This window comes from Pelodiscus sinensis, chromosome 8 (genome assembly GCF_052426305.1).
Source record: "Pelodiscus sinensis isolate ZL-2025 chromosome 8, ASM5242630v1, whole genome shotgun sequence".
Classification (NCBI taxonomy): Eukaryota; Metazoa; Chordata; order Testudines; family Trionychidae; genus Pelodiscus; species Pelodiscus sinensis.
The window spans coordinates 53,036,426-53,049,514 of record NC_143059.1 but is presented as its reverse complement, the minus strand read 5'-3'; the positions used below and the strand labels follow the sequence as shown (position 1 = coordinate 53,049,514).

The window sequence follows — 13,089 nt, the reverse complement described above, 5'->3', positions numbered from 1 at the left end:
AGTTACATGACTGTTCAGTTACCTAATAGCTAACATCCCTATTCTGGACTATACAGTATTTGCTTTTATTTTTTGTCATGCTTCCTGATTGCATATATTCTCTTCAAAATGAAGTGTGTGATTGACTGGTCAGTTCACAGCTCTGGTGTTCGTAACTCTTAAGGTAACTGCTCTTCCCCTCCCCCTTTCAGTTGTACAATAAAATAGCAGTCTCATGGAAATATGAAAACTAACAGTGGAACTGACAATACTGAGTTTGTATTCAGGAGGATATACTCTTGAAAATTTCATAATTTGCAATTCATCAAGTAAAACCAATTTTGTTGGTCATGCAGGAATGGGAAAATTTCTTTTCTTTTTCTTTTTTAAACAGATTGTAAAAATCAAACTGTTAGACTTATTTGAGTTCTGAATTGAGATACCATGCCTATGAACTTTTCTGATGTAACTCAAAGTTTATACTTCTGTTAATATGAATGAAAGTTGAACAGTTGTATGTTGTACTTTGGCTGATTCTTCTAAGAAATTGATCAGTGGCAGCTTATTTTAGACATGCTAAGTATGCATTAAACTCAGAGTAGGTTGTGACTGAAGTTTAACCCAGGGATTAGAATGGGAGTGGCATACAAAGTACTACTATTTTGGTTGCTCAAGTCCAGTGTAATACCTTAATTGAAACTCTCTTCATTTTGTTTACAGGGGTAGTTGTTGCATAGTGTCGTCCATCCCATTTTTCAGTGTGAGGAGGACAAGGTCTGAGCCAACATGGAGACAGAATCTCCTCTTCATTAGACGGAAAAAGTAAGATTTTTTTTTTTAAAAAAAAATGTGGTGTGGAAATTGGGATTGGAGAACTAACAGTACATACCTTTGTCTGCCAACATATGTAGTTCCTGCACCAGCATTGTTCGGATTTTTCTAATAGCAGGCAGCTTCTGACCTAGACAATACTAAACACATTCAGATAAGCATAAACACCTTTATTATATTCTTAAATCAAACTCATCACACTGTTTAGTGCATGCCACCTTCACAAATCTATCTCTGTGGCTGGTGCAATGGAGTAAGGCAAACCCACAATATTCTTGCTTTACATAATATATTTAAATATTGAAACAGGGATCTTTGTGCAGTTTAAACGCTACCTTTTCTATATTGTTATACTGATTTCATTGTCTTTTAGCTATTTTCAATCCTTATAGTCCCTTTCCCTACTTTCTTCTTTGGGTGCTAGTTCATGTCGATTTCAATCAGGTGTATGTGCGCCACGTGCACGAGCATCAGAAAAACTTTTCCTTTAGCAGCTCACGTAGGGTTGGCTGTGGAGACCTCTAGAGTGGCGCTGCTGTATCAGCGCATATATACCATTGCTGACCCTAATCTCCCTCAGTTCCTTCTTACCATCTGTGGCAACGCTGGGATTATCTAGCACTTGCCTTAGCAAGTGTCTAGTCCCTAGGATAGCTCTTTGAGTCTCATTTTCGTCCGTGTAAGCAGAGTCAACAGATAGAGGGCAAGTACCAAGAACTCTAGCTCCTTAGGGCACTGGGGCATGGCCAATGCCCCAGATTTAAATTGTGGTCAATCTGTAAGTGCCCTGTGCTCAACAGCGACCTGTATGACGCGTGCTTCTGCTGTCTGGGTAAAGAACACCGCACTGAGAAGTGCGAGATCTGTAGAAGTTTTGAGCCCTGCACCAGAAAGGACCTGGAGTACAGACTCCAGCAGCTCCTTATGGAAGCGGCACTAAAACCCCCTCAGACTGAGAAATCGGCCCTGGGAGCCAGTTCAGTGCAGAAGTAGAGATGGCAAAAGACTCTTGGCGCTGGGGTTCCCTAGCGCTGATGATTGCAGGGCCGAGACACAGGTCCACCTGTCCTACCCCATCCTCCCTCCTACCTCATGGTGCCGATCTCCACCACCCATAAGTCCCAGCGGAGAGAGGACCAGTCCCGGAGGAATTCCCCCACCTGAGAGAACCAAGGCATACTGTCAGCTCTGGCCCTGAGACCAGTGTCGTTGAGTCCGGCACATGACCCATCACTGAGTCAGGAGCCCAGTGCAGGTCTTGAACTCCTCCCTCGACGCTGGACACCTTTTGAAGCAACCAGGGACCTGATAGAAAATTCAGAGGTGGAAGAGTTCATGGTGCAAGAAAAACCACTGACATCACCCAGACTGCACCATTTGAGGGTGGAAGCTGGCAATGCTGTGTTGACCACAGTCCGCAATATGGTACTGGGACAGGTAACCTTCCTCATAAGGACCACCTTCATCAGTGCAGCATCCCCTACCTTGGCACCGATGGAGAGCTCAGGGCTGAGTGCTGGGCCAGCACTGAACAATCAACGGTTCGCACCGAGATCGGTCTCCAGGTCAAGATCGAGATTCAGGAACACCAGATGCTGCTCCTGTTCAAGACCCTCTCAGTACTGTTTGAGATTGCCAAAAGGGTCTCAACATGAAAGCTGGCATAGACATTATCGGCACTGCTGTGGTAGTTTGAGTCTGAGTCGGAATCAGATGTGGTGTTGGTCCCTCCTTGATTCAGCTGCTCTGACTGTGGCAAAACGTGGGAAAATCGTGTTATAGTGGCCTTTCTGGACACTCTGGGCATAACATCAGTCTCAGGGAGCACCCAGGTCGACAGTGTTGACAAGCCACAGATCCTGCTCCCCTTGGGATACATGCCATTTGAGGGCACCATTGGTGATGGAATCCCACGCACCAAGAGGGGATGCCCACCTTCCGAGTCCTGGGACTGGCCATCCAGGCAGGGGCATCAGGTGGAGCCAGATGAGGGACCCCGACGCAGCCAATGAAGCCTACTCATGCTTATTCGTCCTTGTCTCCAGGTGGTGGGCACTTCCATGTCTGGTCCCCTGCTAGTGGACCATAAGGCATACCAGGAACTACTGTGCAGGTTTGCTCATGAATCTCCCTTTAGAAGAGATACAGGGACCTGAGGAGCCCATAGTGGACATCCTCTCACAGAGGGACCCTCCAGGATGGCTCTGCCAATCATAAAGACCATACAGTCGAACTAATGAACCTATGGCAGACCCCATCCTCCATTCCCCCAATGGCAAAGGGTGTTGAGAGGAGATACTTTGTTCCCTCCAAAGGGTATGAGTTCTTATACTCTCACCATCATCCCTCATCAATTGACTGCTGAGATCACAATGAGAGGGAGAGGCAAGGCTAACAGGCCCCGTCCCCCAAAGCCGAGGAGGCCTGGAAGACTGACCTGCTTGGTAGGAAGGTCTACTCTTCAGGGGGCCTACAATTAGAGGATCAGCAGGCGATCCTTAGCTGCTACGCATTTGAATCTTGGGAAGTACTCACTAAATACAAAGTTACTGCTCCATGATGCCTGCCAGGAATTTGGAGGTCTGTCAGAGGAAGCCAGAACATCCCTACTAGCAGCCCTGGACTCAGTGGATTAGGCAGCAAGAATGCTTCAACTGGAGTGGCTATGCAGTGATCCATATGGCTTCAGGCCTTGGGGCTTCTCCCAGAGGTCCAGTCAGAATTACAGAATCTCCCCTTTGAGTGGAACAGGCTGACTCCCAAGCTGCGCTGCCTCAGGATACATCTACACTGCATTCCTCTTTTGAGAGGAATGCAGATGAACAAAATTGCAAATGAAGTACAGATTTCCCATGCTTCATTTGCATAATCGCATCCGGCCACTTTTTCAAAATACCCTATTTCGAAAAAAAGAAATTTCGAAAAAGCAGCCAGATGCAATTATGCGATTGAAACGCGGAAAATTCAAATCCGCACTTCATTTGCAATTTTGTTCGTCTGCATTTGCTTTCCTCTCTCGAAAGAGGAATTCCCTGAGTTCCCTAGAGATGCATACCCTGGCATCCAAAGGTGCCTGTTTCAGCCTCAGCAGCAGAGATTTAAACAGCGCCATGAGCAGCAGCACAGGCGCAAGAGGAACAATAATAGGAGAAACCCAACAAAATAACTAGGAGTACAACTCCTTCAAGCCTTCCCCAGGCCCCAAACAGGCCTTTTTGAAGGTGCGCCCGAGGGTAGAGCACCAGACCTACTGGATCCATTCCCTCTGTGTTCAGGCAGGCTATCCCACTTCTATGCGTGGGCCAGTATTACATCAGACTGTTGGTTTCTCCGCACGGTTGGAGTGGGATACTCCCTGCTGTTTGCATCCCCACCACTTCCCCATCCCTCTTCAGAGACCCCTCTTACAAGCATATCCTGCAACAGGAGGCCGAGTCGTTCCTCGAGGCAGGTGCGATACAAGAGGTCCCTCGAATTCAGGGACAAGGCTTTTTATTCCTGCTATTTCCTCATACCAAAAGCAAAAGGCACGGTCTCAGACCAGTCTTGGGTCTAAAGAACCTCAACTACTACATATGGAAGCTAAAGTGCAGGATCGTCACTCTGGCCACCATAATCTCTTGTTTCGATCTGGGATACTCGTTTGCTGCCCTTGACATGATGGATGCATATTTACACGTTTTGATCACAGCCATTACCTCGGATTCACAATAGTGGGTGGGTGCTGCCAATTTGTGGTGCTATCATTTGGCCTTTCTTCTGCCTCGTGATTGTTAACCAAATGTATGGAAGTGGCAGTAGCCTTCCTATGCAGGAGAGGGGTCCATGTTTTCCCATACTTGGATATTTGGTTGCTAAAAGAGCCCTCCAGAGACCAGCTCCTCACTTGTGGAGACCTTGTGTTAGAGCTGTCCAGAACTCTGGGCATCCTTCTTCACAAGGAGAAGTCAGTCTTGAGTCTGGTGCAGAGAATAGAATTTATAGGGGCAACACTAGACTCAACCCAAGGGAAAGCATTGTTGCCAGAGTCACGGTCCCAGACCATTCGGGACTTGATAGATACCCTCACCCAGTACCTGCTCACAACAGCAAGGATGAGCCTCAGACTCCTAGGCCACATGGCATCATGTTGTCACATGATTGGATATACACATCTACATCTAAGATCCCCTTCAATGCTGGCTCACCACTGTCTGGACATGGTAGTGTCCATGCCCCATGAGGTGATAGTCTCTTAGGTTTAATGTGTCCATCCACCACCCATCAGAAGAGGTACAATTTGTCCCCTTGAGTTCCTCTTTAACATTGGTGACCCACCCCAGATCCAAGGCCTACCTAGGTGACATGAGGACCCGAGGACTATGATCACCTATAGACATGAGTCTTCACATCAATGTGAAAGAACTAAGAGCGGTCAGACTGGCTTGCCAGGTGGTCCGACCCCAGATGCAGGACCAGTGTGTTGGTTTGTACGGCCAATATGACCATGATTTATGTAAACAAGCGGGGGGGCGCACAATCATCCCAGCTCTGCAGTGAGGCACAGAGACTGTGGTGTTATTGCATAAAGCACGAAATCTACTTGGAAGCCCAATATCTACCATGACTACAGAATACACTGGTGGGTGCCCTCAGCAGGAATTTTATGGTCCTTGAGTGGTCACTCAAGGAAGATGTGATAAGACCAATCTTCCACTGGTGGGGGCTCCCCGACCAGATCTGTTTGCTACACCAGAGAACAAAAGGTGTCTGGACTTTTGCTCAGTCCAGAATCACTATCAGGGTTCCATTGGAGATGCATCCCCTTTCCACTGGGGGGGAGGGGGGCGGAAACGCCCCTTCTGCATGCGTTTCTCCCAATTCTCCTGGTACATTTTGACCTATGCCAACATTGGTTCTCCACCCTGCTAATCTTGTTGGTGGAAGCCCCGATAGCTCTTCCCCTGTATCCGGACCTGCTGATGCAGCACTGGGGTTATTTCAGAGACTTGGATCTGCATTCACTCCATCCAACAGCACGGAAACTGGATGGTTCAATTTGCTAGAGCTTTAGTGCTCAACCCAGGTACAAGAAGTTCTCTTGGGCAGCAGAAAGCCCTCTACCAGGGTGGCATACTTGGCCTAATTAGAAAAGGTTCTCCAGCTGGTGTGCGGAGCGGGATATTTCCCCTGGGCAGGTGCCTATTCCAGTGGTGCTAGATTACCTGTTGCACTTACGGTCACGGGGCCTAGTACCCTCTTTGGTCAAAGTTCACTTGGTGGTGGTATCCACCTTTCACCCACATTACTTCGAGAGTTCTCTGTTGGGCCACCCCATGGTGACATATTTTAAGAATGGGTTAGAAAGGTTATATTCGTGCTGTTTTCTGCCTGTTCCTGCTTGGGACATGAGCCTGGTGGTCAAACTCATGGGACCAGCCTTTGAACCAATGGCAGAATGTTCCTTGCTTCATGTCTCTTTGAAGGAAGCCTTCCTGGTTGCTATCATTTCAGCAAGGAGAGTGTCTGAGTTGAGGGACCCTATCCTCATAACTACTGCATACAGTCTTCCACACAGATAAGTGCTGCTCAGGCTGCATCTGTCTTTACCACCAAAAGTGGTCTCCCAATTCCATCTGATGCAAGAGATTTTCCTTCCAGTTTTCTATCCTAAGCCATGTGCTTGTGCTAGGCAGAGAGTGCTGCACACACTGGATGTGAGAAGGGCATTAGCCTTCTACGTACATCACACTACGCCATTTTGAAAGTCCACATAGCTGTTCTTGGCATTGGTGGAATGCATGAAAGGCGATTCGGTCTCTGCGCAGTGTATATCTTCCTGGGTAGTGTGGTGCATATACACTGGTTACAACATATCAAGGGTCACTCCCGCGTTGGTCATAGATCACTCAACTAGAACACAAACCTTGTCAATGGCTTTAGCGACACAGGTTCCCATGCAGGGGATCTGCAGGGCAACCGCGTGGTCTTTGAGTCATATGTTCATGGCTCACTACATGCTCGATAAATTCTTCAGGAAAGATGCAGCAGTTGGTAGGGCAGTATGACTGTCAATGATTCTGAATTTCTGCCCCACCTCTATGGGGTAGCGGCTTGGGGAGTCACTTGATTGGAATCAACATGAACAAGTACTCGAAGAAAAGACAGTTACCTGTTCTCGTAACTAGTGTTCTTTGAGATGTGGTGTTCATGTCATTCCAATACCCACCCTTCTTCCCCATTGTCAGAATAACCGGCAAGAAGGAACTGAGGGAGGGTAGGGTTGGCTGTGCTATGTAGGTACTGATATAGTGGCTCCATTTTAGGGGTCTGCACAGATGACCCTATGGGAGCTGCAAGGGGAAAAGTTTGACACTTGCACGTACACCTGATTGGAATGGATGCGAACAACACATTGTGAACACCAGTTACGAGAACAGGTACTGTCTTTTTCCTGCCTTCCCTTCCCATCCCTTTGATTCCTGTGTTCTTTGTACTGTGATCAGAGGAGTTAGGTAAAGATGTCCTGTCTGTACATCTGTTAGAAGGCTATAAAGCAATGAACTATATTTCATCTTTGGAATCTGTTTGTGAAGTTTTCATCTTAAATTGAAGGAGAGCCTAAAAACTGAATGCCACTTCCACTTTCATTTACTGTTGGGAAATCCTTATTCCTGCTTTTAAAGAAAAGGATAAGGTTGCTGAAGCATTAATCAGGATATTTGCCCAAAAGTACGTTCTCTTTGTAATAAAACTTATGGCATGGTATGCAACCATTATGTTCTAATAATATTTTCTAATTATTTATAGCTTTCTTCCCAACAAATTTACTTCAAGAAGTGCATGATGACCGAATGTGGAATTAAATGGGCTTGTGAGTATTGTACATATGAAAATTGGCCATCAGCAATTAAGTGTACTATGTGCCGTGCTCAGAGACCTAATGGAACAATTATTACGGAAGATCCGTTCAAAAGTGGTTCAAGTGAAGTCGGTAGAGATTGGGATCCTACAAGCACTGAAGGAGGAAGTAGCCCTTTGATATGTCCAGATTCTAGTGCGAGACCAAGGGTTAAATCTTCTTACAGTATGGAAAGTGCAAATAAATGGTCGTGCCACATGTGCACATACTTGAACTGGCCAAGGGCGATAAGATGCACTCAGTGCTTGTCGCAGCGAAGGACCAGGAGCCCCACAGAATCTCCTCAGTCTTCAGGGTCTGGTTCAAGATCAGTACCCTTTTCTGTTGATCCTTGTGAAGAGTACAATGATAGAAATAAACTGAATACAAGGGCACAGCACTGGACTTGTTCTGTATGTACATATGAAAACTGGGCTAAGGCCAGGAAATGTGTGGTATGTGATCATCCCAGACCTAACAATATTGAAGCAATAGAACTGGCGGAGACAGAAGAGGCTTCTTCAATCATAAATGAGCAAGACCGAGCTCGATGGAGGGGAAGCTGCAGTAGTGGTAATAGCCAAAGAAGATCTCCTCCTACAACCAAACGTGAATCAGAAGTGAAAATGGACTTCCAAAGAATTGAATTGGCTGGTGCTGTTGGAAGCAAGGAGGAACTTGAAGTTGACTTCAAAAAACTAAAGCAAATAAAAAATAGAATGAAAAAGACTGATTGGCTATTTCTCAATGCTTGTGTGGGTAAGTTGTCTCTCTATTATGTTGGGCTGGTATCTGGAGGGGAATTGAAAGTAAATAAAAAGTAGTACTAGGTGTAAACAAGCTCTCAACATGTACTTTTGTAAGAATACTAAATTTTACTTCACAATTGCACTTCATTCAGTTAATTTATCTGCAAACTTGACAGAATTTGGCAAGTTATCTTGGGCCACATTTTCATTATATGGAGGTTCATCACTGCTGTGGTTGATCTTCTGGGGTCTGATTTAAGAGGATCTAGTAAAGATCTTCTAAATTGAACTCGGAGGGTACCTCCATTGGTGCTGGTACTCCTGCTCCTTGTGAGGAGTTACGGAAGTCAATGGAAGCATTTTGCTCCCATCGACCTCCCACTGTGGAGACCATGTGGAAACATAATTAACATAGCTGGAGTTGCATATCTTAATTTGACCTTCCCCTGTAATGTGGACCTGGCCTTGGAGATAAGTAGAGCCATTTGGTATGTGATTAGTTGCATGAGCTCTTCTGACTTTATGGGAGCTGATACAGAATATGTTTTATTAAAAATATATTTAAAAATCAGGAACCAATAGTTCACACAATAGTGCACACAATAGTTCTCTACCTGTGTATTCAAGATGTACCAGTAGAATCACCAGATATAACTTGGGAATATTTTGTAAACAGTGTAGCGCTTCTATCAGCACAAGGCACTCAGTCAGTTGTTAAAAATAACACCAGAAATATGTAGCTCCAAGAAGCTGCATGCATAATACTGACCTTGAAAATGTTACATGAACATGAATAGCATGTTGTAAATATTTACAAGCTTTCTGAAAGTGCATTATATACCCAACTGACTTCAGTAATTCAAATATCAATTTTGTTTTTTTATTTTAGTGGTTTTCTAAGGAAATTCTGGAGTGTTCCCAATTCTGTTAAAGAACAGACACATGAAAGCAGGGTTTTCTCCATTTTGTTGATCTTGTGAGTTTTTAATTTTTGTGATGTTACTTCCCAGAAGCAGAAATTTTTAGGCTTACGCATATGAGCATATTAAATACTTGACATCTACAAAGATTTTTGGGCTAGGACACTGCTTTTGGAACTCCAATATACCATTTGTTGATCTCTCAGAAAGCGATTTTAGTGCACTTGGCTACCATTGTTCAACTGATTTGTGAAACAGAATTATGTAATCTATTTGGCTGCAAGTAAATGTTCCTATTGTGTATATGGACTTGTATTTCAGTGAGCTAATAGATAAGGGCTCTCCTTTTGATGGGTAAAGAGTTCCATACATAGACTTCAAGCTTTTATGTCCTCCTTTTGAAAGGAGGAAGATTCCTCTGTCATTCTTTAAAATTTTGGTGGCCATTAAAATGTTTAGGACCCCCCCCCCCCCCCCCCAATAATTGCTCCTTTTCACCATCCCTTTTCCTTCCTTGAATGGAATATGTAAAACATCACATATGAGGGGCATGCAAGAAAAGAGTTATTATTGTTAGAGGTTCTGTGTCCTGTGATGTCTAACATTTTAATGCAATTTTATTAGATGTCACTTCTGTGAAATGGGATATTTCTTTCCTTCATGATGTCTGAAAGAGTAAAAAAATTCTTGAAACTATCCTGCAGTATTTGCATATTCCTTATTTCTGAAATTTGAAATATTAAATATTTGAAAAATTCACATTCCAGAATAGTCAAAACTGATTTGTCTATTTTCAGTTCTGCACTAGCTGTAGGACATCGTGTATATTATTTCCTTATACAAATTAGCTTCCAGTTTCTTATTTTGTGAACTACCAAAATATGAATGCATTTTGAAGGTGCCTTGTTTTAATAAGATCCTTAGCAAGGGTCAGAGTGACCAAAACAACGTATTCTAATAGACACATTAAGTAAACATGAAGGTTTAAAAGCTTCTGGGGGAATCTAGAATGCCAATTGTGAGTAGCATGTGCTGAACTTTGCAGGTTTCATGATGAAGATTTCATGGATTTTTTTCCTGTGATGATACTTGTTAAAAGGTAATATCTTCATATGAAGGCCAATAGTTACCTGTAAGTTTGTAATTTAAAAGTTGCATTTTATGTATTTTGGATTTAATCATATTATGTAGAACATATGAAAAACATTAATATAAAGCTCCTTTCTTTCAGAGAGAACCACTATTTAAAGACACAGAATAATTACTGATTTAAAATATCTCATTTCTGAACTCAGCTGCAAGAGCAGCAGTTTTAACTTCTCAGCACTGATATGAAGATATCTGAACAAATTTAATTATGGGCTTGTATAGATATTAGGAAAGTTGCACGCATTTTAAATTAAAATCTATCTAGTTAAACTGGTGCAACCCCTTAATGTAATTGCACTTAAGTTAAACTGGTTTATCAGTGCAAACTAAGGATGTGAACATGGACCTGAGTACACCGTTAACCAATCAGCCTGGGCTCATTGGATAACCCTCACGGTTACACACAGCACACACTCCCTCTGATACAGAGGCAGCAGTGTGGAGAGTAGGTGGGAGCTTGTACACGTGGGGAGTTGGTTTAAAAGCTGGCTCCCCACGAGTGCTGGCTCCTGCCTCCCCCTGTGTGTAAATGTGCAGCTGCTGAAAGGGCGGTTACACATTTACACAAACACCTTAACATCTTGAATGCAAACTATTCCACTTAACAAATGAAGCTAAACTAATTTCAGAGAAATTGTTTTAAGTCCAGCTGTTAGATGTTTGTACCAGTTTACCTAGTTCAATGTATTTAAACTAGTGCAACTGTTCTGACTTTGATCATGTTTTAACCGATATAGGGAAACGAAATAATTTTCCAACAAAATTTAAATGTACAACAGGAGAACCCCATTTCTCCTTTTGCTAGTCATGTTTAATAGCCTGTGTACTAACAGCACTGTCTGAGGGTCTCAAAGGGTGTGAAAATGGTAAGTAATGACAGATTTCATAGATGATGAAATGTAAGGTGCATAGATTGTGGTAGCTGAGAACAGAAAGCTGTACTCCCAACATCATTGTTTTGCTCTAACTCTCAGATCGTGTTGCCTCTCCAGTGTTCAGAATTACATTTGACACAGGGTATGTCTACACTACAGCACTAATTCAAACTAACTTAGTTCGAATTAATTCGAACTAAGCTAATTCGAACTACCGCGTCTAGAACTAAAAACTAGTTTGAATTAGCGTTTTGCTAATTCGAACTAGCATGTCCACATTAAATGGACCCTGAACCGGGCTTAAGGATGGCCGGAAGCAGTGCCGGCAGGGCATCAGAGAAGGACTTAGAGCATGGAGATGCTGTCTCAGGCTAGCCGAGGGCTGCGCTTAAAGGATCCTGACCCCCCCACCCCGGACAGACAGTTCTCAGGGGTGTCCCGCTTGCAAAGCAGTCCTGGCTTGGAGTGCCCGGAGTACCCACACTGGGCACAACACACCACTCGGCCATCAGCCCGGCTGCACTTGCCGCAGGCTGCCATCTGGGGAGAGGGGACAATTGGGGGGCTGCAGGAGAGCTCCCTCCCCCAGAAGCCCGCAGAGCCAGCCCAGTCCTCCCCATCGGGGGCTTGTGCCCCATTCCTCCCTCACCTCCTTCCACTTACCCTTCCCTAGCCCCTTTTCTTGATGTACAAAATAAAGGACAATTGTGTTCAAAAATGGAATCCGTCTTTATTGAACAAAACTGGGGGAAACTGGGAAAAGGAGGTGGGAGAGGGGAAGAGAGGCTGGGGGGGGGCAACTAAAATGATCAGGGGTTGGGAACAGGTCCCAGATGAAGAGAGGCTACAGAGACTGGGACTGTTCAGCTTAGAAAAGAGGAGACGGAGGGGGGACAGGATAGAGGTCTCTAAAAGCAGGAGTTGGGTGGAGAGGGTGCATACAGAAAAGTTCTTCATTAGTTCCCATAAAGAAGGACTAGAGGACACCAAAGGAAAGGAATGGGTAGCAGGCTTCAAACTAGTAAGAGAAAGTTGTTCTTCACAAAGCAAAGAGTCAACCTGTGGAACTCCTTGCTGCAGGAGGCTGTGAAGGCTAGAACTAGAACAGAGTTTAAAGGGAAGTGAGATCAAGTCATGGAGGCTGGGTCCATGGAGTGGTATTAGCCAGGGGGTAGGAGTGGTATCCCTGCCCAAGGTTTGTGGAAGGCTGGAGAGGGATGGCACGAGACAAATGGCTTGGTCACTGTCTTCGGTCCATCCCCTCCAGTGTCCCTAGGGTTGGCCGCTGTCGGCAGACAGGCTACTGGGCTAGATGGACCTTTGGTCTGACCCAGGACGGCCATTGTAAGCTCAGGGTTGGGGGTCTCAGTGGACCCCCTTGATTTTCATGCACACCTGCTCCTGGGTGGCCAGGCTGGCAGCTCTCCTGCCCTAGCTGGCCACTTTCCTGTGCCCAGTGTGGAGATCGTGGACGAGGTCCACGATGTCTGCACTAGCCCAGGCGGGTGCTTGCCTCTTGTGGTCCCGGGCAAGCTCCCGGGAGCCGCCAGCCTGGTCCCGGGAAGAGGGGGAGGGCTGGGGGGCATCGGGTGGCTGGCTTGATCCGTGCCAGGTGCAGGTTCTGCTGGCTGGGTGCTGGCAGGCTTGCACCTGGCATGGGCACCGTAGCCAGCCCGTGCCCCTTTAAGGGCCCCAGGGCTGGGAGG

The 13,089-nt window shown here is 45.2% G+C and overlaps 1 protein-coding gene across 1 annotated transcript in view; it reads left to right on the top strand.

Annotated features, from left to right (window-relative positions):
- The window catches only part of ZRANB1 (zinc finger RANBP2-type containing 1), a 65,650-nt gene that overhangs the window by 14,563 nt on the left and 37,998 nt on the right, over positions 1-13,089 (top strand). Inside the window, exons 2-3 of the mRNA XM_075935293.2 lie at positions 700-801; positions 7,600-8,449. Coding sequence (XP_075791408.2) covers positions 7,633-8,449 — 817 coding nt within the window. The 5' untranslated portion in view covers positions 700-801; positions 7,600-7,632. The remainder of the gene's footprint in view (positions 1-699; positions 802-7,599; positions 8,450-13,089) is intronic.